The sequence below is a fragment of the Pseudorca crassidens genome, chromosome 8 (assembly GCF_039906515.1).
Source record: "Pseudorca crassidens isolate mPseCra1 chromosome 8, mPseCra1.hap1, whole genome shotgun sequence".
NCBI lineage: Eukaryota > Metazoa > Chordata > Mammalia > Artiodactyla > Delphinidae > Pseudorca > Pseudorca crassidens.
Genome location: NC_090303.1, coordinates 94,672,269 through 94,699,416, shown reverse-complemented (window position 1 = coordinate 94,699,416; position 27,148 = coordinate 94,672,269). Strand labels below are relative to the sequence as shown.

The window sequence follows — 27,148 nt, the reverse complement described above, 5'->3', positions numbered from 1 at the left end:
ACTCTGCCGTTGCTTCTTGAAATCTCACTCTCGTCTTGAAATTCTCTCTTCCATCGGCTTCTATGTCGGTACTTCCTCCTGGAGTCTCTCTTGGCGGTTCCCAGGCACCGTCTCTGCCTCTTTAAATGAAGGCTATTCCTGACCATCTATTCTTGACAGTAACTTTATCAAATCCATAGCTCAATGCCACTCATACACTTATGACATTTACATCTATTTCTTTAGCTCAGATCTCTCTGAATTCCAGACCGAAGTCACGACTGTATCGCCACCTGTCTGCACCACAGTATGTTAAACTCAGTGTGTGCCAAACTGAAAATTTCATCTTTCTTCACAAACTTCATTCTACTCTAATATTATCAGCATTAAGGGAAAAATCTAGTTACTAAACTCCAGTCCCTCAAACCAGAAATCTGGGACTACTACAAGCTCCTTCCAACTTTTGAGGGCTGTACCTCTTTAATCCATCCTCTGTGGTCAATATTCACTGTTACCACCTTATCTCCTTTCAACTGGATTACGTTAACAATCTTCTACCTGATGCCTTTGCCTTAAACTACCCGTGTCCAATCTCCTGCCCACACTGTTGCCAAACAATTTTTCTAGAGGGAAAATCTGCTCTTGCCACTCCCCTGCTTAAGACTCAATAACCCTCTAGTGCTTTAGTGATAAATGTCAGATCCCACATCAAAACCTGCCAAAAGTGGTCCTGACCTGACCCTCAAAGTCCCCTTCCCGCCATGCTACTGCATTGGCCATAATTAAAGACCGTGTTACACCACTGTGACTTCACACATCCTCACCGCTCCACTTGGAATGCCATTTATCTAGTCCTGTATGTATTTCAAAATCTGGCAAAAGTGTCACCTTCCCTGGGCTGACTTTACCAACCTTCAGTCAGGGGTAAAGGCCCCTCCTCTCTGCTTCCATCTTATTCTCTCCATATTTCTCTCTTAGCACTTGCCAAACTGCTGATTTACCTGGACCTCACCCCCAGCACCTGAATACCTGGACCTCACCCCCAGCACCTGAATACCTGGACCTCACCCCCAGCACCTGAATACCTGGACCTCACCCCCAGCACCTGAATACCTGGACCTCACCCCCAGCACCTGAATACCTGGACCTCACCCCCAGCACCTGAATACCTGGACCTCACCCCCAGCACCTGAATACCTGGACCTCACCCCCAGCACTTGAATACTTCTTGAGGGCAGGAAACCTGTCTTATTTGACTTTGCATTCCAAATATATAGCAGGGCGTGCCACACAACAGGTATGCAGTAATTGTTTGCTGAAGAAATGATGGAAACAGTTTACATGCTCCCAGATTCTACAACTTAAATACGTAGTTACTCTATTTCTTCCTGCATGCAATCCCCACTCCACCAATGTAATTATCCCCTCAATCAACAGCAGTCATGCATTTCACTCACACAACTTGCCTTAGGTATAGAAGTCCTTGGTGCCCCTCAAGTTCATTTTAATAATCATGTAGATTGGTCACCCCTAGTACTTTAATGGTTTTGTTATCCATCTGGAATTTATTTAGAAGGTAAAGGGAGCTATGTTTTCCAAACATTTTGCAATGGACATATATTACTTTTGTAATTCGAAAAACACTCGATACTCTGAATGTTAACATTAAAACCAAACTTTTCACTACATTCAAACTTCATCTGCCAATTTTCAGATTGGTCGAATTGCAAATATACTACCTTGATTTGCGTAAAAGCGGAACACAGTATATAGTACACAGATTAAGTGTGACTTTCCTATTAGCATTTTCATTAATATGCATTGTTGAGCTGTTCTCTATGCCAGTATTTTTCACTGTATAGTCTACAGCAGCATGGCCTGATAGAACTTTCTCTGATGATGGCAACTGTCTCTATACCTGTGCTGTCCAATACAGCAACCACTACCCACATCTGGCTAGTTTGAAAAAGCACAGTTGGAAGCACGAAGCATAGTTTGAAACCTCCTATATTATACACAAGCCTGTATGATTAGATACACAACTTCAGTTCATTTCCAGATGCTAATATAGACACACTTGCAAATAGTTAATGAGATACAGGTCATTGTGTTCAAGGTTTGTCTGGTAAGAGTGAGTAAATGAATAGACAAAGGGAAGTAAAATATAAAATGAAATGAAATCTGGGCTTGGTAATGGAGAGGGTAAGTTGGTAGATGAGAGGAATCACAACAGGAATGCTTTCTGCATTTGTATATAAGTAAATATGCCCCATTTCAGTGCTGGAGCACGCTATATACATCTGTAGCAAGAAATTTTTAAGGGTTCCAAATACACACATCACAGAGGAACAACAAAATACCAGAAGTCAAGCTTCTACACTGTAAACTGTATTTACCTTAAGAGTGCTGAAAAAGTGGGCTACTTTGGTCTTCAGAGGCCCAAGATACCAGTACCTGAGAAAGACCAAGATAAAAATGTAATTAGAATATTAAAAGAACTGTCAATGTGCTAGATACCATTCATGACGGATAATGCATTAGAATTACACCTTTACCATGAGTGTCTGCTCTGGAGGCTTGGAGACTGTGGTTTAGTGTTTAAAAAAAGTATTGCAGTTAAGTTTTTAATCTGCATTTGAATACCATGTCAAACCGTACATAATTAGTTATACAGCAGCTAGATCCTTGCAATCTACAAGGGATATATAATCAGAGTCTCCTTGAATCTCTAAATTCACAGGTATCACCGTAATATATACTTTCCACCATGGAATACAGTTGAGTATACATTCCAAATGAGTGGAGAGGGATAAAGCCACAATGAGACGCAGTTGCTGGGTGCTGATGTATTACTCATGAGCTAAATGGCTGCATTCTGTACACCGTGTTCTCTCTCACACACAAACATACAATTAAAATCTGTAAATCAGCATAATTTCGCATTACTTATGTTATGCAGCTTGAAAATGGCAAATGTGAAATCTGGGAATGAAGAGGGTCTGCTTCATATTGCTAAATACCTAAAAGCTACTGAAGAGAAAAAGATGCCTAGTTGGAATTAGGAACGTGGCATAAAGTAGATTTCTCTCTTAAAACTCATCTCTGTCACCTACCAACCCATCTTAACTGCTCCCCATTTGTTTTGGATCAATATGTATTTATTTAGCACTTACTATGTATACGGAGGAAACGAAGCAATATAAACAATATAAAATTCTTGCCTTTGAGGGCTCCTAATTTGAGAAAATAAGGCCCCCCAAAGTAATAGAAAACAACAAATAAATAAACATTTACATGACATGGTATAAACTGATCACGATTCATTGGTAAGGAGAGTCAAGAAGGCACAAGAAATCACTAAGGGCCTAAAATCACTGAAGCAGCCACACTTGCATAATGAATGACACAAGAACAAAGTAAGGGCCTGAGACCTAGAAACATGGGTTGGGTTTAGATACATAAGAGAGGGAAGGAGATCATTCTAGGCAGAAGGAGTAGTAAAAGTACGGGAAACACTGAGAGTAATAGCCAGGGCAAAAGCTTTATTTAAAGCAAAGATACACAACTCTGTAGTTAGGGGTGCTGACGGATTAAGTTGGGCCTTGAATGCCCAAATAAGGAGTTTAGCTATCCAACGAGCAACGCAGAACCACTCTATTACCCAGGTAAGTACCGCGATGCTATTCATGAGGGCTTGGACCAACTAATTTTTTTGTTTTTGTTCTTTTGTTTCAAAGGTTACTCAATGATTTGCTGCTTTTCCCAGTTAGCCAGACAGAAACACATCCCATCCAAGGCAGTTTATTTCTGCACTGCCTGCAGTTCCCTCCATCTGTATCAATAGCAAGTTCTGACACTGCGCTTGCAGTCTTCCCGAGGCCAGCTAGGAATTGGTTTCTCGCATCCCGATTGTTTCTCTCATGACACACAGAGCGACTCAGTGTGCGGTCCTAGTCCAGGTATAACAACAACCAGAATTTTAAAATTCACTGCTCAGAAATCAAACAGAATGTGGGCCTGCGTGTGATATTCCTAAAGGGCTGACCTATGCTTGTGCTCAATACATTTAGAAAGCAATTTGCTCTCATCAGATTTTCTCAGGGGAAACCAAGCAATTCCTCTTGATAAACTGCTGGCATTTGAGATTACAGATCAGACACAAAGATAACTTGTGGAATCAAGATAACCACAGCATACTTGCAAATAAACGCTGTGAAATATTAAAGAACACAGTGTGTGATATAACGTAGTGATATCTCTCTTTTGACAGTCCACTGTCAGGAACTTCATTAGCAGGAATAACCAGTGAAACAAAAGAGAGACATTTCTGTAGGCACCTCCCTGGCAGTCCAATGGTTAAAAGACTTCACCTTCCAATGCAGGGGGTGCGGGTTCGATCGCTGGTCGGGGAACTAAGATCCCACAGGCCACACGGCCAAAAAAGACAAAACATAAAACAGGAGCAATATTATAACAAAAATTCAATAAAGTTAAAAATGGTCCACATCAAAAAAACCCCCAAAACTTAGAAATTTCTGTAAAGAAAATGAGCAGGAATGCCTACAGTGTGAAAGAGGGGTTTCTTGATAAAAGCTGTGTGTGAGATCAATCCTAATTCATTTAAACCATACTAAAATTGTAAGCCCGTTTTCAGAAAGAGGTAAAGAAAAACTAAAACGCCCACCAGCGAGGAGGGAACCTCACGCCGCGTCTGCTCAGCCCCACCACAGGAAGCCCTGCCCAAGCAGCCTCGCCATGCAACAGAACAGGACACACCCTCTTTCCGAGCCAGGAGCCTATTCTACACGATGAATTCTCCAAAAATAAGCCCGCTCGCATGAAAAGCCAGCAGCGGCCCTCTAATCACCTCCTCCACAGGCCTGTTTCTTTCATCTCCCAACATAGCCAGGCATCTGCCTTTCCTCCTCCTCTGAAAGAGGTGGCCTGGGCTCTGTGGATCTGCTAGGCTTTCAGAAAGAACACCTCTCGTCGGGGGGTCTTCCAACCAGGGTTGTGAAAGCTCCACGAGGCTGTGGCCCCAGCGGTGCCTCTGACTTCGTACCCAGCTAAGGAGGCCGCAGGAGGAGAGGCCATCCAGTGCCCCTCCGGGCTAGCGTGGCCTCACCCACGCTCAAATACGACGTCTAGAAAGAAAGATGCACGCTGCTCCTCTTGATCTTCCGCCAAGCTAGCGTGGAGGAAACCGGAACTCTCCGCAGCCTCTCTGCACGTAAGAACTTAAACCTCTACCTCTGTTACTCACACATAATTCAACCGCACTAACTCCTAGATCACTACATATTGAAACCGCAAAGACAGGGACAGAACAAGAAGGTGTCTTAAAATCACCACACGTTAATACAGTGCCCCTTTACTTGCTAACTGAGACGCCAGCATCTCGGAAGGATCCCCATCGGAGGCCGGTCAGTGCAAACACTGGCTGTTCCTTTTCACCCTGGAAGTTAAACACATTTAATTTAAATTAATGACGACAGTAACTTGGAACTCTCTACAGGTAAGTAACCAGCAAACGTTCATGGTCTACGTTTCATCAAACCAAAATTCTAAAAGGAATGTTCCAAACTTAAGAAATTAATTCTGTGAGTGCTCAAAGCACTTAAATAAACTGTCCTGTAAAATGAAGCTAACTTTTATGTATTAGGCCTCATGAATCGGCGGGCAAGAAAACACAGTATCATACTTCAGACTGTAATAATCATTAGGCTGATTCTTGGACCAATTAGTCGGGCCAGCCAGAATTTCTTCTCTCTCTTATACTTGTCCAAGGCAAAGGTAATTTAAGCTGCGTTCTCTCTGGAGGGCCAAGAGCTATCAAGGAAGATCAGCGTCCTGGTATGTACTCCAGAATGTCTCACTTGGATATCTGAAAATACAGCCAGGTATCTGTCATAACAAATCGGGATGAAAAGTGACTTGGATTTAGCCCGGTGCTTTATGGCCAAATACTGCACATTATAATCAGCAAGCTTCTAATAAATCAGTGAGTTTATTTAGCAATATATAGAAAACACACAATTGAGCCACTGCCTTCAAGAGTTTACACTTCATGATGGGCTTTCCTATATGAAAATATATACAACAGGATTCTGAAAGGGACTTTCCCGGTAGCTCAGAATTGCAGCTAAAGCCCAAGGGGACCCACATTCTAAAGAGAGCCGCCAAATGCCAGACACAAGTCCACAGAATTTGCTAAACAGGCACAGAACCAGCTCGGTTTCCACCATGCCATCATTAGAACCAGTGTAAGCAGAAGATTAGGAACTGGAGGAGAATCCTTGGCACTGTAAGTTGTTGGCCTAGAGAAAGCGTCTAAGTCTTCTTAGGAGAGGTAGTCCTTCCCCGCTCAGTCCCACTTTCACTCCTGTTCCCGCTACCCTGAAACAAGTGAGGGTTTTCTAGGCAAATCACACATGAATAGGGCCAGCCTACCAGTGAAAGACACTGGCCTCTCATTCCTTGGTTGTGTATCTGCTGAAGCAGATTTCCTTTTCTGCTCTCTCCACCTGCTTAAGCAAGAGAAAAAGGAGCTAGAGGGAAATGGCAGAGCAAAGAGGTGATGGTAAGGTAACCCACTACTGGCACAGCAAGGACGTATTAGTCTCCTGGGTGCCTAGTGCATACCGTGGAAGACAGAAGGGCTTGAGCCATCCTGACTATACTAAGCTAATCATTCATTCATTCTTTTTTTTTTCATGAATCATCATTAACGGATACATATTATATATTAGGAACTAGTGATAAAAAATGTCCTCAAAGAGCTCAAGGTATAATAGAGGCTAGAAAGACACAGACAATAACAACACAATGCAGTAGGTTCAAAGAACAGAGATGTGTATCAAGTATTATGAAAGTACAGAGCAGGTGCAACTGTATAGTGAGTGAGGGAGCCAAGGAGATGGATGGTCAGGGAAAACACAATGTAAGTTTTAAGACAAACCATAAATTTTAAAGAATAAGGTAAAATCTGAACAGACTGATTACTAGTAAGGAGACTGAATCAGTAGGAACCTCTCAACAAACAAAAGTCCAGGACCAGACAGTTTTACTGGTAGATTTTACCAAACATTCAAAGGAGAATTAATACCAATCCTTTTCATACTCTTCCAAAAAACAGAAGAGGAAGGAATTCTTCCAAACTGATTTTTTGAGGCCAGCATTACCCTGATACCAAAACCAGACAAGGACAATACAAGAAAACAAAATTAAAGGCCAATATTCCTGATGAACATAGATGCAAAAACCCTCAACAAAATATTAGCAAACCAAACTCAACCATACATTAAAAGGATGAGACACCATAAATCAAGTAAGATTTATTCCACGGATGCAAGGATGGTTCAACATCTTCAAATCAGTCAGTATGATATGCTACATCAACAAAATGAAGGATGAAAATCATATGATCATTTCACTAGATGCAGAAAAAGTATGTGATAAACCTCAACACTGATTTATGATAAAAACTCTCAACAAAATGGGTATAGAGGGAACATACCTCAACATAATAAAAGGCCATATATGACAAGACCATAGCTTACATCCTACTCAACAGTAAAAAGCCTTTCCTCTAAGATCTTGAACAAGAAAGATGCCCACCCTTACGACTTTTATTCAACATAGTATTGGAAGTGTTAGAGCAATTAGGTAAGAAAAAGAAAGGCATCCAAATTGGAAAGGAAGAAGTAAAACTATCATGACTTACAGATGACATGACAGAACTAATGAATTCAGTAAAGTTGCAGGATACAAAATCAATACACAATAATCTGTGGCATTCTATACACTAATAACAAACTATCAGAAAGAGAAATAAAGAAAACAATCCCATTTACAATTGCATCAAAAAGAATAAAATATCTAGGAGTAAATTTAACCAAGGAGGTGAAATGGAAAACTACAAGACATTAATGAAAGAAATTGAAAATGAGATGATATTCTATGCTCCTGGATTGGAAAAATTAATGATGTTCAAATGTCCATACTACCAAAAGCAATCTACAGATTCACTGCAATCCCTACCAAAATTCCAAAGACATTTTTCGAAGACATAGAACATATAATCCTAAAATTTGTATGGACCCACAAAGAAACCCCAAACAGCCAAAGCAATCCTGAGAAAGAAGAACAAAGCTGGAGGTATCACACTCCCTGATTTCAAACTATATTACAAAGCTATAGTGATTAAAACTGCATGGTACTGTCATAAAAACAGACACATAAATCAACAGAACAAAGAGCTCAGAAATAAACCCACACATATATGGTAAATTAATTTATGACAAAGGAACCAAGAATACACAATGGGGAAAGGACAGTCTCTTCAATAAATGATGCTAGGAAAACTGGACAGTCACATGCAAAAGAATGAAACTGGACCACTATCTTACACCACATAAAAAGATTAATTCAAAATGGATTAAAGACTTCAGTATAAGATCTAAAACAATAAAGCTCCTAGAAGAAAACACATGGGGTAAACTTCCTGACATAAGTCTTGGCAATGATTTTTAAATCTGACACCAAAAGCGAAAGCAACTAAAGCAAAAATAAATAAGTGGGGCTACATCATACTAAAAACCTTCTGTTCAGCAAAGGAAACCATCAACAAAATAAAAAGGCAACCTACTGAATGGGAGAAAATGTTTGCAAATCATGTATCTGATAAGGGGTTAATATCCAAAATATATAAAGAACTCATATAACTCAATAGAAAACAAACAAACAAAAAGCAATCCACTTGAAAAATGGGCAAAGCATAGAAACAGACATACTGATGCCCAGCATCATTAATCATCAGAGAAAGGCAAATGAAAACCACAATGAGATAACACTTCACACCTATTAGAATGGCTATCATCAAAAAGACAAGAAAAAACAAGCGTTGTTGAGAATATGGAGAAAAGGGAAACTTTGGGCATGCTGGTGGGAATGTAAATTGGTGCAGCCACTATGGAAAACAGGATGGAAGTTCCTCAAAGAATTAAAAATAGAGCTACCATGTGATCCAGCAATTCCACTTCTAGGTATTTATCCAAAGAAAACACAAACGTTAACTCAAAAGATATATGCGACAGACACCGCAGAAATACAAAGCATCGTAAGAGACTACTACAAGCAACTCTATGCCAATATAAAATGGACAACCTGGAAGAAATGCACAAATTCTTAGAAAGGTATAACCTTCCAAGACTGAACCAGGAAGAAATAGAAAATATGAACAGACCAATCACAAGTAATGAAATTGAAACTGTGATTAAAAATCTTCCAACAAACAAAAGTCCAGGAGCAGATGGCTTCACAGGTGAATTCTGTCAAACATTTAGAGAAGAGCTAACACCCATCCTTCTCAAACTCTTCCAAAAAATTGCAGAGGAAGGAACACTCCCAAACTCATTCTATGAGGCCACCATCACCCTGATACCAAAACTAGACAAACATACTACAAAAAAAGAAACTGACAGACCAATATCACTGATGAATATAGATATAAAAGTCCTCAACAAACTACTACAAACAGAATCCAACAACACATTAAAAGGATCATACACCATGATCAAGTGGGATTTATCCCAGGGATGCAAGGATTCTTCAAGATACGCAAATCAAGCAATGTGATACACCATATTAACAAATTGAAGAATAAAAACCATATGATCATCTCAATAGATGGAGAAAAAGCTTTTGACAAAATTCAACACCCATTTATGATAAAAATTCTCCAGAAAGTGGGCATAGAGGGAACCTACCTCAACATAATAAAGGCCATATATAACAAACCCACAGCCGACATCATTCTCAATGGTGAAAAGCTGAAAGCATTCCCTCTAAGATCAGGAACAAGCCACTATTATTCATCATAGTTTTGGAAGTCCTAGCTATGGCAATCAGTGAAGAAAAAGAATAAAAGGAATACAAATTGGAAAAGAAGTAAAACTGTCACTGTTTGCAGATGACATGATACTATACATAGAGAATCCTAAAGATGTCACCAGAAAACTACTAGAGCTAATCAATGAATTTGGTAAAGTTGCAGGATACAAAATTAACGCACAGAAATCCCTTGCATTCCTATACACTAACAACAAAAGATCAGAAAGAGGAATTAAGGAAACACTCTCATTCACCATTGCAACCAAGAGAATAAAACACCTAGGAATAAACCTGCCTAAGGAGGTAAAAGACCTGTACTCAGAAAACTATAAGACACTGATGAAAGAAATCAAAGATGACACAAACAGATGGAGAGATATACCACGTTCTTGGATTGGAAGAATCAATATTGTGAAAATGACTATACTACCCAAAGCAATCTACAGATTCAATGCAATCCCTATCAAATTACCAGCGGCATTTTTTTACAGAACTAGACCAAAAAATCTTAAAATTTGTATGGAGACACAAAAGACCCCAAATAGCCAAAGCAGTCTTGAGGGAAAAAAACGGAACTGGAGGAATCAGACTCCCTGACTTTAGACTATACTACAAAGCTACAGTAATCAAGACAATATGGTACTGGCACAAAAACAGAAATACAGATCAATGGAACAGGGTAGTAAGGCCAGAGATAAACCCACACACCTACGGTCAACTAATCGATGACAAAGGAGGCAAGGATATACAATGGAGGAAAGACAGTCTCTTCAATAAGTGGTGCTGGGAAAACTGGACAGCTACATGTAAAAGAATGAAATTAGAACACTCCTTAACACCATACACAAAAATAAACTCAAAATGGATTAGAGACCTAAATGTAAGACCGAACACTATAAAACTCGTAGAGGAAAACATAGGAAGAACACTCTTTGACATAAATCACAGCAAGATCTTTTTTGATCCACCTCCTAGAGTAATGGAAATAAAAACAAAAATAAACAAATGGGACCTAATGAAACTTAAAAGCTTTTGCACAGCAAAGGAAACTACAAACAAGACAAAAAGACAACCCTCAGAATGGGAGAAAATATTTGCAAAGAATCAACGGACAAAGGATTAATCTACAAAATATATAAACAGTTCATGCAGCTCAATATTAAAAAAACAAACAACCCAATCCAAAGATGGGCAGAAGATCTAAATAGACATTTCTCCAAAGAAGACATACAGATGGCCAAGAAGCACAAGAAAAGCTGCTCAGCATCACTAATTATTAGAGAAATGCAAATCAAAGCTACAATGAGGGGCTTCCCTGGTGGCGCAGTGGTTGAGAGTCCGCCTGCCGATGCAGGGGACACGGGTTCGTGCCCCGGTCTGGGAAGATCACACATGCCGCAGAGCGGCTGGGCCCGTGAGTCATGGCCGCTAAGCCTGCGCATAAAACTACAATGAGGTATCACCTCACACCAGTTAGAATGGGCATCATCAGAAAACCTACAAACAACAAATGCTGGAGAGGCTGTGGAGAAGAGGGAAACCTCTTGCACTGTTGGTGGGAATGTAAATGGATACAGCCACTATGGAGAACAGTATGCAGGTTCCTTAAAAAACTAAAAATAGAATTACCATATGACCCAGCAATCCCACTACTGGACATATACTCTGAGAAAACCATAATTCAAAAAGACACATACACCCCAATGTTCACTGCAGCACTATTTACAATATCCAACTCATGGAAGCAACCTAAATGTCCATCAACAGATGAATGGATAAAGATGTGGTACATATATACAATGGAATATTATTCAGCCCCAAAAAGGAATGAAATTGGGTCATTTGTAGAGACGTGGATGGACCTATAGACTGTCATACAGAGTGAAGTAAGTCAGAAAGAGAAAAACAAATATATTAATGCATATATGTGGAACCTAGAAAAATGGTACAGGTGAACCGGTTTGCAGGGCAGAAATAGAGACCCAGATGTAGAGAACAACCTATAGACACCAAGGGGGGAAAGTGGTGGTGGTGGGGTGGTGGTAGGATGAATTGGGAGGTTGATTTTGACATATATACACTAATATGTATAAAATGGATAACTAATAAGAACCTGCTGTATAAAAAATTTTTTAAATAAAAAGATACATGCACCCCCATGTTCACTGCAGCATTAACTACAATAGCCAAGATACGGAAACAACTTAAGTGTCCATCGACAGATGAATGGATAAAGAAACTGTGGCATGCACACACACAGAGACTCAGGAATATTATTTAGCCATAAAATAGAATGAAAACTTGCCATTTGGGACAACATGGATGGACCTTGAGGGCACTGTGCTAAGTGAAGTAAGTCAGAGGAAGACAAATACTGTATGATCTCTCTTACATGTGAAATCTAAAAAAACAAAAAATAACAACAAAGAAAACAAGCTTATAGATGATACAGAAAACAGATTGGTGGTTGACAGAGGCAGGGAATAGGGGGTGGGAGGAATTTTTTATTGCAATCTAACTATGTTTTTTGATCCAGCATTTATATGTATGTGTATGTGTATCTATATATGTATAATTCCTGGATTCACTCTTTTATTTATTCATTATCATTTTTTCAGATCTACCTAGGAGGTTCCCAAGAGTGAGCTAAGCACTATATAGTATTGAAAGAGAAGGAACAAGGCTGAATCATACAGTACTGGACTAGGGAAGATGCATGCTAATTAGAAAAAAAGAGAGAGAGAAATCAGGTCCCTTGAGGAAGGACACTATATTACAGGAATAAGTGCATACTACAGTTATTTCCCCAATCCCTCCCCAAAAAGGAAAACTAAATAAAGCACCTAGATTGGGGAGGGTGGGAAGAAAGTAGAGAGAAAGAAAAGAAACGAGGAGAAAGGGCGCTCTAGCCTAAGGGAGAGAATTAACACTATGTGAATAGTTTGCTGTATCAATGGGAACATTTCCCAAATGTTTCTTAAGATGTTAAGTGTTACAGCTGATGATGATGATGATATGATGATGATGATAGAAGATTCCATGTTGAAATAAGTTGGGAAATATCAAACTTACTTGGTTTGAAAGAAGTTATGTTTACTGCAATTCTTTTTAGAGTCTTTAATATGTTAATGTACATTATAAATGTCCAAAAGAAGAAATACAATATACAGCTTTCCTGAGTTGTTAACTGTTCAGCCCTTCTCTGGGAAGACATCTTGCATAAGTAATATTCCTTAGGGAAATGCTGTTCTAAAGCATGTAGTGGAAGCAAGAAGTGCTGAGCTAAGTACTCAAGATTTCCTGACTGGTGCTCTAAAATCATTTTCCCTTTCTTCATGTAGGGGGAAGAATTTTGGGACTCTTCTGTTAAGATTAACCGAAAAGCCTTGCAACCTTAAGGTTCCACGGAATTGAGTTGCTATGTTCCAGCAAGGGGTAGGAAAGGAGTGTGAACAATGTGAAGAGTCTAGAAAAGCAGATGGGCATGGAGCCCTCAGGATTCAGCAGAGGCCAGTAGTGGAGACACTGGTCCCAGCTGGAGGACACACAAGCACAGGAAAAATAAGCAAGGTCAGCTGAACAGAGTGGAAGCCAACAAACAGACAAAGCACCACTGTGTCTTAGGCCAGTGAAGTTCTGGGCAATAGTCAGATTATGAGATAGAGAGATGAGAAAACAAGAACAGATACTGTACAGAAAGACAGGCATGCAGCCAGACCTTAGCAGCAAAGGAGATACGCTGCTCCAAGTCAGAGGCTCCCCTGGACAGAGCAAATCCCTGCGGGGAAATGACCTCATGCTCTGCAGAGGAAAACAACTGGGAGAGCTGGGTGCAACAGAATTTAAGGAACAGTGACAAGAAAACGATCCTGGTCAACTAGGCAACTGCCCGACCTATGGATTTTAGGGATTCTAGATGAAGAAAAAGAATCAAGGCAGAAGGAGCTCAGGAGCAGCTCTAAGCATCGTCGTATGAGAATGATCAGAGCTGGGGCTTTAACAGAAGGAATCCAGGAATGAAAGACAGGGGAAAGGGGGAGAGTCTCACTCTCACCACCTCCCCATCTTCCTCATTTGGTTCTGGGTTGGCAGGGTCTGAGTCGAACTGAGAGACCAAAAAGAAAGAACTAGGAAGAATTCCATAAATCTTTACAGTAGTTACTTTAAAGTCAACTTCCAGGCATTGTAGATGTCCACATGGGAAAACTGCCCTTTAAAAATCATGTGACAGGCCAAGAGTGATCCCACCTAGACAAAGCAGTGAAGGAAAAAGCAATGGACTGTAAGACAGAAAATCCTTATTCTTCTTCTGTCTACAGCACAACTAGTCATATGATCAGATAACCCTTTTTAAAAAATCTGTCCAATGAAGATACTAATACACATCTTGCCTCCCTCACTGAGTCAGAAGTCCTAAGGAGAAGCGAACTCACACTATACAATGAAAACATAAAGCACTATTATAGCTTACAAGGACTATTTCTTTTCTTTTTGGAGAATCTTCCATTATATGTTTAATTGTGTTTCAGTTTGTTTTTTAAAAGAAGAGGAACCTGGTATTAGGCTTCATCTGCAATGCTTTTCACCACATTCTGAAAGCAATTTCCAGAAATAAAGAAAAAAGAGAAGACAAATTCAGCCTAGCTGGGTGCCTCAGAAACTACAGTAGAGGCTACCGTACTATGTTTTCTAGGAATTGATTTTAAAAGTTTTCTGCTTCCTGGGGTGTGTTACCAATATACAGAGCCTGTGTTAAATTTGACACTGGTTTCATCAATTCACAGAATCAGTATATTTGAAAGAAAAAGATAAAGGAGACAAGAGACATTTAAATGCAAGCACAGTCAAGAATGTTCAGTTAAATCCTAATTACTCCAGAATGTATTACTTCTCACACATAAATAAGAAGCAGTAAATCACTCCGTTATTAAGAGACCTACCCTGATTCACTCCTTTGACAGCAACGATAAAATAATGCTGATCTGTAGTCTCTTCTCCAGGTTAACATTCCTTTCAGCACATTTTGTGAAAACGATTAAGCTTTATTAGATACTAAAGAATCAACTGCAACTTAAATCGCTTTTAGCCTGACCAACAAGGTCATGGTGGAGAGTCCAGATATCACTGCATAAAGCACAAAGGAAAATAAAAGGGAAATGGGTTGCAAGCTCACGGGTTCATCAACCGTAAACGTGCATATAGCAAATGCCATATAACTAGGAACGACATTTTAGGATTGAAGTTTGGAATCATGACACAGTACGGAGGCTTCTTCCACAGATACTAGGAAACCTGCATGCATGTAAAATGTGCATAGCCTTCGGAGGACAGCCTGAACGCAGCTGGTACATTCTGAGGCTAAACCTGAGAAAAGTATGCAGGATTCGATGCAGGATTCGCTGTTTATAGGATTATTTGGCTTTATGGCTCAGCCTTCTTACGAACCTGCCTTTTCCAGGGGGAAAAAGAAGAAATTTAGATGAAGAAGGAATAGATACTTAACTACCATCAAGCGAGAATATCTTTTCCCTAGGAATTAAACCCTTTTTAGAGAGAAGATTCTGATCAGGAATCAGGAATGGCTATTGGGTCTTCTTCCCTCCAAAATTTTAATATTGGTAAGATGTCAAACCAAAAAACCTTTTATACGTGCAATGAACACCATATTTACCTCTCACCCAGCTTCACCAGGCCAACATTTCCCCACGTTAGCTTTATCTCTGTATGTATAGTTTGTAGTATTGTTAAATCATTTGCAAATAAATTGCAGGCTTCATGACCTTTCACTCGTAACTATTTCTGCATGTATCTCCCAAGAACAAGGACATACACGGACATAACCATAACACCACTGTCACTCTCAAGAAATCTCACACTGGCATATAACATCTAATATATCATCCATATTAAAATATCTCTGATATCTTTTACGGCTGACACTGTTTTTCATTTTTCCAGTCCAGGATCTCGTACTGGACTTCATTATGATATTTCTTTAGTTTCCCTTAATCTTGAACAGACTATCTTCTTTTAGATTTCGTGACACTGACATTTTTTTTTTTTTTCCAGTACGTGGGCCTCTCACTGTTGTGGCCTCTCCCGTTGCGGAGCACAGGCTCCGGACACACAGGCTCAGCGGCCATGGCTCACGGGCCCAGCCGCTCCACGGCATGTGGGATCTTCCCGGACCGGGGCACGAACCCGTGTCCTCTGCATCGGCAGGCGGACTCTCAACCACTGCGCCACCAGGGAAGCCCGACACTGACATTTTTGAAGAAGCCAAATCAATGGTTGTTTTTAGAATGTCCTACAATTTGGATTTGATTGCTTTCTCATTATTAGAGTCAGTTAGATTAAGACTAATGTTTGGGGCAGAAAACTACGTAGGTGATGTTGTACCCTTCTCAATACATCACATCCGGAGGCAGATAATGTCCATCTGTCCCATGATTGGTGATGCTGTTTGATCACCTGGTTAAGGTGGTGTAGGCTAGATCGCTCTACTATAAAGGTACTTTTTCCCTTTGCAATTATTAAGTAACTTGCGATCATTTGAGACTGTGTGGATATTTGTTTCTCAACGACCTTTTATCCAATGTGTGTAGCAGCCATTGATGATCCCTGTTTGAATTAGTGATTTCATGAGTGATTGCCCAATGGTAATTCTCTAACTCTGTCGTATCTTATACATTTACAATTTGGCAATTCTTCTGTAACATAACTATAGATTCATCATTCTTATTTAATGTATTATAATCCACTAGCATTATTCTTTTTGATGTTCAAAGCAGCCCAAAATTGGCCAATAGGGTACCATCAGGCTGCCTCCTATTTTGCGTTGTCTTCATCAGTTTTTGAGTAGTTCTTTGCCTTATTCTTGCCCTGCCTCTGAAGGACATCTTTTCACAGAATCCTGTGAAGTTTTATTAGGGAATGGTACTTAGAGACCAAAATCTGGATGCCAGATATGCTCGTTGTTGTTGGGTGTCACTGCCTTTAGGCCCCTTCAGTGGGCAAAGCGAGCAAATGTCTTTCTAGAGTAATTCATGAGCTCATCTACAAATCAGTAAGAAAATGTTAGACAACCCAATAGAAAAATGGGAAGTTCTGCTCCTCTCTAGGATGTAGGAAGCAACAAAGAACATTGTTCCCACCCTAAAAATGAGAAAAAGCCTGATAATCTACAGAATCATAATTATTCTCAAGCCCGTCAGAGAGCTGACAATGCAAGACAACCAAGTAACCTGAATTCCAAAGAGAAGGCCCTCCAAAAGACAGATGGGCCACGAGAAAGGCAGAGCCTTTGGCAGGGCATGAGATAGAGAGGTGGCCACCATGCAAACAGGTGAGATGAAATCGGGTGCTGTCCTAAGTGCGTTATATTTATTAGCTCTTTTAATACTCAAAACAACCATATAAAACAGAAAAATTACTTGTGGGCCAAAGGTAATCAGAGGAACTAAAAATCACGATACAACTATACTGAGAGGTGATACAGAGGACTTCTGATAAGAGGCCAAGAGATAAGATCTAAAACTGATAAACCAAAAAGTAGTATTATATACTTAAACTGAATTATACACCTAAAAATGGTTCTGATCGTAAATTTCATGTTTTGTGGGTATTTTTTTTTTGTACCACAATTTTTAAAAGTAGCATCACGAGCATACTAATTAGTGATAACTAGAACAAACAGGTAAAACTATCTTCTCTGGGGGGTTATACTTCACATAGGAAAGGGTAAGAAGAAGAACAGTTGTTTTCCTTACCATCTTATTTGAACTACTACATTTTTGTTAAAGTGTGTATTACTTTGTTAATTTTTTCAAACTCTGATGAAAAGATCTTACCTTGATCTGCAAGACATCAAGTGGAACTGTCTCTCCTTTCACAATGGCAAGTGTAGCATCTGTAATATGTCTAAAAGATAACAAGAAGGAAATGATCATGTTGTGAAAAATAAGCAACATTTCCCCCAACACACACAAACAAACACACACACACACACACACACACACACACAACCACACTCCTACCCAGAGAACTAATAGCTGGGTCAAGAAAAAGACAAATTCTTTCAAAATATTCCAAGAAAGCAGAACAAAGGTGTATAAAATAATTACTGATACAAATCTAGTGGAAGGCTCTGATACAGACTCAAAGAGAAGGCTTTGGCAAAGAGAAGTTTATGCAAGGCACCAATCATTTATTTATCTCACATTTATTGAGTCTCTACATTGTGTCTGACTTTTATCACTGGAAAATATGATAAATAAATAATAATACATCTTTCATTCATTGTAAGAGAATGAAAGTCAAGCACTTCAAAAACCATATTCCTTTTTACTCTAATAATCTGAAGGATAGCTAAAGGACAGGATTTGCTGGAGTTATCTTAGCAAAATATAATAAATCCCCAAAATATACACATTAACTCCAATGCTTGGATTACATTCTGGGTTCCCTAGGAAGCAAGTTGAAACTTAAGAAACAGCCTACTTTACTTTCTCATATTTCTCTATCAACATATCTTTATCCCATTTTCCCTCCAATACAGTTGTTATCTGGGAAGTAGGTAGCAGTTTAGAAAATGAGATTCAATTTAGGAGAAAGCAAGACACATGTTCACCAGTTTAGATTAATTTGATATGAATACATTAATTTCAAAGGAAGTTATTAGAAAGAATCCTAAAGCTTTGTGCTCACTCTGAGTAGTACCTAGCACATTAAGAGGTTTAAGAAGTGCTTTTGAGAGGCTGACCTTTAAAAAATGTTCCAACTGAAAAATGCCTTTTTCTATTAATTTTTTTCAAAATTCCTTGGCAGAAGATGGTTAAAATGCAACCTTAAATTTATTATTCTCCAGCAATAATTGAAAGCTCTAAATAAAGCAGCACTGTAGCACGAAACAGCTATTTTTTAGGATTATTTATCTGCAACATTCCAAATTCAAAATTCCTTTTTCTTCTGTAGTAATTATGGTACAACAAATCTCGACAGCAATGCAAAAAGCAAAGCCTTGTTCTTTTAGGTAGCCTCAGGCATCTGCCATGTTAAGAGGTCTACAAAATTATGAACCCAGGGCAGACTGACTTAATTATCTAAGAGCCCTGGGGCATGCTTATAAATTAAGTCTTATAAATCTTTAAATTATAAATAGAAGCAGCAACAACATTAGTTTAACTACAGGGAAAATCAGCTCCTAAAAAACTGAAGGCTATTTAAGACCTTGAGGGCAGCCACACTGCACAGACACTGGCTTTTGGATAGGTGAGGTGTTCTCTAAGGGACATGTCCTACCTCCGCATCACTGGCATATCTGGTAATGCTGGCAAGCAGTTCTAATAATCTATACTGACAGGGGGAAAGACTAGCTATCTAAAGTAACCAAGACCCAAACCAGATAGGATTTGTGTCAGATAAGAAAAAATGTTTAATTCATTGTTTGTCATATTTATAGCCCCTCAGAAATTCTAAACTGGGAAAAAAATATGGCAAACTGAAATGCCACATTAGGCTGCCGGATGATTGGTAAAGAGCTGAACCCTCCCCATCAGACTAAGGCTTGAAGCATGAGAGACGTTTTAATAAAGGCCTGATATATGTCTATGCTTATGCCTGGTGTTTGATATATGGAGCAAGGTTTTTATCTTAAAAAAAAAAAAGTTAAAAGATAAAAGATGACTCCTAAAACTACAACAGCAAAAACAAATCCACAAAACCAGTCTATTCAAAATCCCAAAGCAGACCTGGACAGCCACATGCAAAAGAATGAAACTAGACCACTAGCTTACACCATACACAAAGATTAGCTCAAAATGGATTAAGGAATTGAATGTAATAAGACCTGAAACCATTAAACTTCTAGAGGAAAACACAGAGGGTAAGCTTCTTGACATAAGACTTGGCAATGATTTTTTTTTTTTTTTTTTTTTTTTTTTGCGGTATGCGGGCCTCTCACTGCTGCGGCCTCCAGACGCGCAGGCCCAGCAGCCATGGCTCACGGGCCCAGCTGCTCCGCGGCATGTGGGATCCTCCCAGACCAGGGCACGAACCCGTGTCCCCCGCATCAGCAGGAGGACTCTCAACCACTGCGCCACCAGGGAAGCCCGGCAATGATTTTTGAATCTAACACCAAAAGCAAAAGCAATAAAGGTAAAAATAAGTAAGTGGGGCTACACGATACTAAAAACCTTCTGTGCAGCAAAGAAAACCATCAATAAGATGAAAAGGCAACCTATTGAGTGGGAGAAAATATCTGCAAGTCATATATCTGGTAAGTGGTTAATATACAAAATATATAAAGATCTCATACAACTCAACAGAAAAAAAAATCCACTTGAAAACTGGGTAGATAATTGGAATCGACATTTTTCCAGAGAAGACATACAGATGTCCAACAGGTACATGAAAAGATGCCCAGCATCATTAACAACCAGGGAGATGCAAATCCAAACACAATGAGACATCACCTCACACCTGTTAGAATGGCTATTATCAAAAAGATAAGAAATAACAAGTATTGTAGAGGATGTGGAGAAAAGGGAACCCTCCTGCACTGTTGCTGGGAATGTAAATTGGTGCAGCCACTATGGAAAACAGTATGGAGGTTCCTCAAAGAATTAAAAATGGAACTACCATATGATCCAGCAATTCCACTTCTGGGTATTTATCTGAAGAAAGCGAAAACACTAACTCAAAAGATATATGCACCCATGTTTGTTATTCAGCATTATTTACAGTAGCTAAGATATGGAAACAAGCTAAGTGTCCATTGACAGATGAATGAATAAAGAAGATGTGATATATATGTGAGATACATATATATATATATATACACATATATATATACATATATACATTTGTGTGCACACACATACACTGGAATACTATTCAGCAATAAAAAAGAATGAAATTTTGCCATCTGCAACAACACTGATGGACTTGGAGGGTATTATACTAAGTGAAGTTAAGTCAGACAGAGAAAGACAAATACTGTATGATATCTTATATGTGGTGGCATCTTTAAAAAAACAAAACAAAACAAGGGACTTCCCTTGTGGCACAGTGGTTGAGAATCTGCCTGCCAATGCAGGGGACACGGGTTCGAGCCCTGGTCCGAGAAGATCCCATATGCCACGGAGCGACTAAGCCCGTGCGCCACAACTGCTGAGCCTGCGCTCTAGAGCCTGCGAGCCACAACTACTGAAGCCAGTGCGCCACAACTACTGAAGCCTGCACTCTAGAGCTCGCGAGCCACACTACTGAAGCCCACACGCCACAAATACTGAAGCCTGTGCGCTAGAGCCCGTGCTCCACAACAAAAAGCCACTGTAACGAGAAGCCCGTGCACCGTGAGGAAGAGTAGCCCCCCGTCGCAGCAACTAGAGAAAGCCTGCATGCAGCAACGAAGACCCAATGCAGCCAAACAATAAATTAAATTAAATTAAAATTTTAAAAAATCAAGTTCATAGATGATACAGAGAACAGATTGATGGTTGTCAGAGGTGGGGTGTGGGAGGTTGGTAAAAAGGGCGAAGGGAGTCAAGTTATAAAATAAGTCAGTCATCGAAACAAAGACCCAACACAGCCAAAAATAAATAAATAAATAAATAGATAAAAAAAATAAGTCAGTCATGGGGATGGAACGTATAGCATGGCAACTAACGTTAATAATACTGTATTACATGTCTGAAAGTTTTTAAGAGAGTATATCTTAAAAGTTCTCATCACAAGGAAAAACAATTCTGTAACTATTGAATGGTGACAGATGTTAACTATAATTATTGTGGTGGCATATAAATATCAAATCATCGTGTTATACACCTGAAATTAATATGTTTTATGTCAACTATACCTCAATCTAAAATAAAAATCCCAAAGCAGAAAAAAAAATCCAAAACAGAAAATCACCTGAGTATTATTATTGTTATTGATTCTAGAAGGTTATAACAGGAAATGTCTTGAGAAGATTTCAATTCATTCATTCAACAAATATTTTTTATTGACCTCCCCCAATGTATCACAAAGCTTACATTAAAGATCAGGCAACTGACAATGAGAACCTGCCTGAAAATGATTTGTCCAAGATTATATTTTTAATCATTGTCAAAGCCATGACTCAAATTCAAGATTCCCATCTTCCTGAAAGACTAAATCTTTGTTTACATAATGCTTTTGAAAGAAAAGAGCAATAATAGCAACTTGCCTGACTCCTGAGGACACTGTTAGACTCACAACAATTTAATTTAATGTCAGGGTTGCACTACTTCCTCTGTCTACTTTATCCACACTGCCTTCCACTTTTGGCATTCCCTAAAGGACGTAACTATATTTGGTTGTTTTAGCTACTTATATTATCAAGGTAATGGAGCCAAGGCTGCTGCTGGCCCATCTCCGCAGGGAACTTGCTATTTGTCATCATACATACTTAAAGCAAACAAATGATCACTGCAAGTATGTCTTCACCAGAGAATCTTACAACACAAAAGCACACAAACAGTATGCTTGGATCAGTGAAGCTATCTTCATAAGTGTCAGAAGGACATCAGTATTCATCTCCATACCTGACCTGAGGACTTAACATGAGATCACCAGGGTCCCGCAACCCAACAGAGAAACTTCCCAATCAACCCAACGCTTGAACTCTGATCTCTTCCTCTTAATGATCTGAAGTTTCAGGCTATCAAAACTCAAAAAGAAAATTACATCACACGTGTGAATTCTCCATTCCCAGGCTCGCTTACCCACAAATGCTACCATCCCACATTGACAACCTACTGGACTTTGTTTCCACTTTCGGCAAAGAGTGTCTGACTCAAACTACTGGTCTGGCCCAGTGGGATAAATCCAATGGGAATCTTACTGAAGGTAGCCTGGCGAGGAAGAAAACAAGAGCAAAGTTTTATTGTTATGGTCAGAAAATGAGGTTGAACAGAGAGGCACAGGTGTGTCCACTATGACAAAGTAACTGACCCTGGGCCTGCCTCCCAGCCTTCCTTCCCACACCCCTAGACAAGCAACCAGGTAATACTGAGGAAGCAGGTTCTAGAACAAGGCAGTTCATGAAAACAACATACCTTCAAATTTGGAAGGAATATTTGGGTGCTCACTAATGGCAACTGGTTGAAAGAAATTTGGTTAAGAAAATGAGGGTCTTAGATATTAGATAAATGCATGATTGTGACAGACTGTATTATGTTGCCAAACTATTTGACAAAGTTGCAGATAGAATTCAACTAAAAATGTCTAACATTTGTACAGTGACTGAGGACAGGTGAAAGTGCCTTATAAACTACCTCAAGTATAAACAAGGCTAAGAGAATAAGCAAGGTCAAGTAGCAGAAGAATGGCATAGTAGAGGACTTAATTAAAGGCCACAAATAAACAGATACCGTAAGGTTCCTAAAGATTATTTTGAGCTCAGTCTACTGTTACTAAAGGGACTGGGAAGGATCTTCTTTCTTGTTGTTACTTATAAAATATTTTATCACACTTTTCTACAATAATTTAAAGTAATCTCACGAATACCCATGTACCCAAGACCCAGATTTAACAAATATTACATTTTGCCATATTTGCTTCAGAGTTTTAAGAAATAAAGTGATGCAGATACAACTCAAGTCCCTTCTCATCCTACTCCCCTTTCCCTTCCCAGAGGAAGCCTTTATCGTGAGGTGGGTGTGATTCCTTTCCATTCACATTGTTACCCTTTTACTACATAGTTTAGGCATCTATTAAGAGTATCTTTGTTTTCTGAATTTTAAAAATTTATAGAAATGCATAAAATACTTTGGCAACCTGCCTTTTTTTATTGAATATTTTTTAGATTTACCACGTAGATATTTATAAACCTAGTTCATTCATTTTAACTGTTGTATGGCTCCCAATATATGAATATACCACAATTTATTAATGAAGGAATCCTTTGAAAAGATTCTATGGGGAAATTTTATATTTTAAACAACTCTTGGTAAAAGCCATTGGATACCCTGGATCCCCAAAGCAGAAAAGTCCACCATGAGTTAATAAAAGTGTTCTATGACATAGGCAGAAGTACTTTATTTTCTAAAGTCTGAGGAAGCACAACTTGCGCCCATCTTAAAATATAAAAAGGGGAGAAAGGGTAAAAGAAAGAAATAAAGAGAGATTAAAACAGGAAAGTAAAAGTCAAAATGCAATGATTCTTATTTTAAAGCTCACCTCATCTGCTCTTCGAAGAACTCCAGTTATAACCTACAAATGTTTTAAAAAAATTATTATGAACAACTTGTATTTCCTTTATCATAAAAGAATTGGATTCAATTTTCATGGACCACAAACTTGTTCCTGTTTTCTTCCTAGAAACTATGTCAAAAGATGTATTGGCTCTTAAAGCACAACTATTCTCCAGTAAGATCAGAGCTAGATTAGATTTTATTCTCCACCTAGGAACAATAGTACTATAAAGGCTAAGATAAAATAATTATAAAACTTCCACATTATATTAGTAAAATTACATTTTAAGTTCTATAAGATGGGTATAAATGTGATGTACACATCAATTATACTAAAGATCCTGGTTTCCTACTATAAAGTACACATATCGGGAAAAAAACAGCACTTTGCTACACTCAGAGAGAAGCCTGCTCTCAATAAATGTTTCTTACTGATGAATATGAAGACAAGGGAGACTGTATTCCCTCTATAAAAAGACATTTTTAATTTGAATTTTTACTTAATTTATTTTTTATTTTTAAACTATAATACCCATGGTCTTATAAAAACTGTGAAAAATACCTGAAGAAAAAATACTTCCTCATAAACCCACCAGGCATCATTAGTCAGTTGTTTATATTTTGCTATATTTCCCTCCAATTCTTTTTTTTAACCAGGGCATATTTTGATGACTAGATTATACCAGATACACAATTTGGTTTCTTTCTTAAAAACATTTTGTGAAGTCAAGGCAAAAGCCAATCTTCTCCCGCATCTCCCGCCTCACTGAGTTTCGGGATTAAATGGGGCTGTCGTGAGTTCCACTTCATTACTTTGTTGGCATGCTATCCGTATTCTTCACACTTCATTAAAAATCCATAAACACAATTAAAAGATCATTAGCACAGCCTTTTTAAAAGAAGTTTACTAAGGCTTACATGATTGCTAACTCAAACACAGGACAGTGCCCTGTCCGCTGTTATAGCTCCTGGTCCCTGAACACCAATGAAACCACCAAAATAGAGGCAAAAGACAATGAGAAACGAGGTATGGATGTGACTTATGGTACACAGGATGGGGTGACTGAGTGGGAGGGGCACCTGCACTGGGCCCTTTAGGGGTTTCCAATACATAACGTAGGTTCTAGTCTATTGCCCTGGTAAAGAAGAGCATTTCCAGGGCAATATACTTACTGTCCTTATTGGACCAAAGCAAGCATTAAGGAAATGGAATTGCAGAACAAAAGCAACGCATACATCGGAACATGTAGACCTCTGCCTCTAAATGTACCATTAGGAGATAACATTACATGGGATGGAAATGAAGTGAGAATGGACAGATGCATTTTTTAAAAAGGCAATTGTTATTTAAGTTTATTTTATAAGAAACCTTCCCATAATTGAAACAGTGATTCCCTTACAAACAGGGCTACTTCATAAGAGTCTTCAAAATATAAAAAGCGTTTCACACCCAGCACCATTTTGTACCCTGTTTTATTCCATTTTATCCGACTTAAATCTGATCAAACAAAAACCCTTCTATGTGCTGGGTATAGAATTTATACGAAGCAATGAAATAAAAGTGCATGAGAAAAATGTAATGCTATACTTGTTTCAGAGAGAAACAATCCTAAAAAGAATGGATTACAAAGAAATAATTTCCTTAAATTATAACCACTTTACGCCACTGCTCCAAGACCTAATTTCTATTTTCCTCCCTTTCAAAATGGTTTCAAAGAGAAGAGCGGCCACACCTCCTGCAAAGTCCCATCTCCTCCAGCAACAATGATCACATCTGTGTTTTCCAGCAGTTCCAGGAGCTTCTTGGCTTGGCCCTCATAATCTGTCTGCAATACAAAGGAAGCCTTTGGTAAATTTATCATCCTAGAGCCACAGGCCCAAAGGTCTAAAAATATGGGATATTTTCTTTAAAGTTTTACACTGAACCTTTTCTTAAATTCTACATAATTGATATACATGAGAAACTAAACAGCTATCAAAGCAACTATGTATGGTTTTTATAGTTTTATATTTTTAGAGCTGGAAGGGACCTCAGAAACCATCTAGGCGGCTCCTTACTTTAAAAATAAAACTCAAACCTAGTGATTTGTCTCGGTTACACAGTCAGCTAGTCAGAGGAATCATTTCTAGTCCAGTGCACGTTCTATTATTACATCATTTACCCAGTGACTTTCATCTGCAAGCAGAAAGTCAAGTGTATGTGCAAATAAGGAGAAACAGATGTAATAAAAAGAGCACAGATTTGAGAGCCCAGGAGACCCAGATTAAATCCCAACTCTGCTACTTTTTAGCTGAGTGGCCTTAAACTCTCAGGATCTTAATTTCCTTATCAATGAAATCATGTGTACTGGAGGAAGGGAAAAGCGCTTCTTCCTAATACTGTTGGAAAGCAGTATGAAAAGCGACTAGCAAGGTAACTGTTCTTAACTGGCACTGTACTAGATAAACGGTTACTGTGGTTTTGCTATGATTGTACATAAAGAAATATAGGTATGGCTCAAAGCAGTCACAAAATGGTGACTAAATGGTATGTAAGCCTCACCATTTGTACTGAGGATACCTCATTTCAGATACAGATGTAGACTTAAATGAATGATCTAAGCCACCACCTCTAAAATCAAACACTGAATTTTAACAAATGTAATGCAACTAATACTGAAATAAGGAAACACTCTCTCCTGTTGACACTTTACTAGACACTAATAGGCAAAAATTAAAGATTTGGATGTCAGATGGGCTAAAGCACCTGGGCCACTAAGTCACAGTCAACACACGAAAAACAAAGTCCTACACTAACACCATCTAATCTTATGATGAATGGTTCTACTTTTATCCTGAAAAATGAAATGACTGGCTTTGCAGTTATACATTTGTAAATATTTCTTTTTTTTTTTTTTGTCTCACACATCAGTTTATTACAAAGGATTCAGATGAACAGACAAACGAAGAGGTACATGGGACAAGGTGTGTGGGGGAGCGGTGTGGAGTCTCCAGGCCCTCTCTGGGCGCACCACCTCTCCCCAGATCTCCACAGGTTTACCAGCCCAGAAGCTCTCCAAACC

At 38.9% G+C, this 27,148-nt stretch overlaps 1 protein-coding gene across 8 annotated transcripts in view; it reads right to left on the bottom strand.

Moving 5' to 3' along the window:
• The window catches only part of AGK (acylglycerol kinase), an 87,018-nt gene that overhangs the window by 14,192 nt on the left and 45,678 nt on the right, over positions 1-27,148 (bottom strand). For 7 of the 8 annotated variants that reach the window (XM_067747220.1, XM_067747227.1, XM_067747223.1 and 4 more), the window contains 7 exons: positions 25,820-25,912; positions 24,073-24,105; positions 22,950-22,991; positions 22,651-22,745; positions 17,721-17,790; positions 5,355-5,434; positions 2,376-2,433 (listed from right to left, as the gene is read on the bottom strand). In XM_067747220.1, coding sequence (XP_067603321.1) covers positions 2,376-2,433; positions 5,355-5,434; positions 17,721-17,790; positions 22,651-22,745; positions 22,950-22,991; positions 24,073-24,105; positions 25,820-25,912 — 471 coding nt within the window. The remainder of the gene's footprint in view (positions 1-2,375; positions 2,434-5,354; positions 5,435-17,720; positions 17,791-22,650; positions 22,746-22,949; positions 22,992-24,072; positions 24,106-25,819; positions 25,913-27,148) is intronic. The other variant, XM_067747222.1, reaches the window with a different exon arrangement.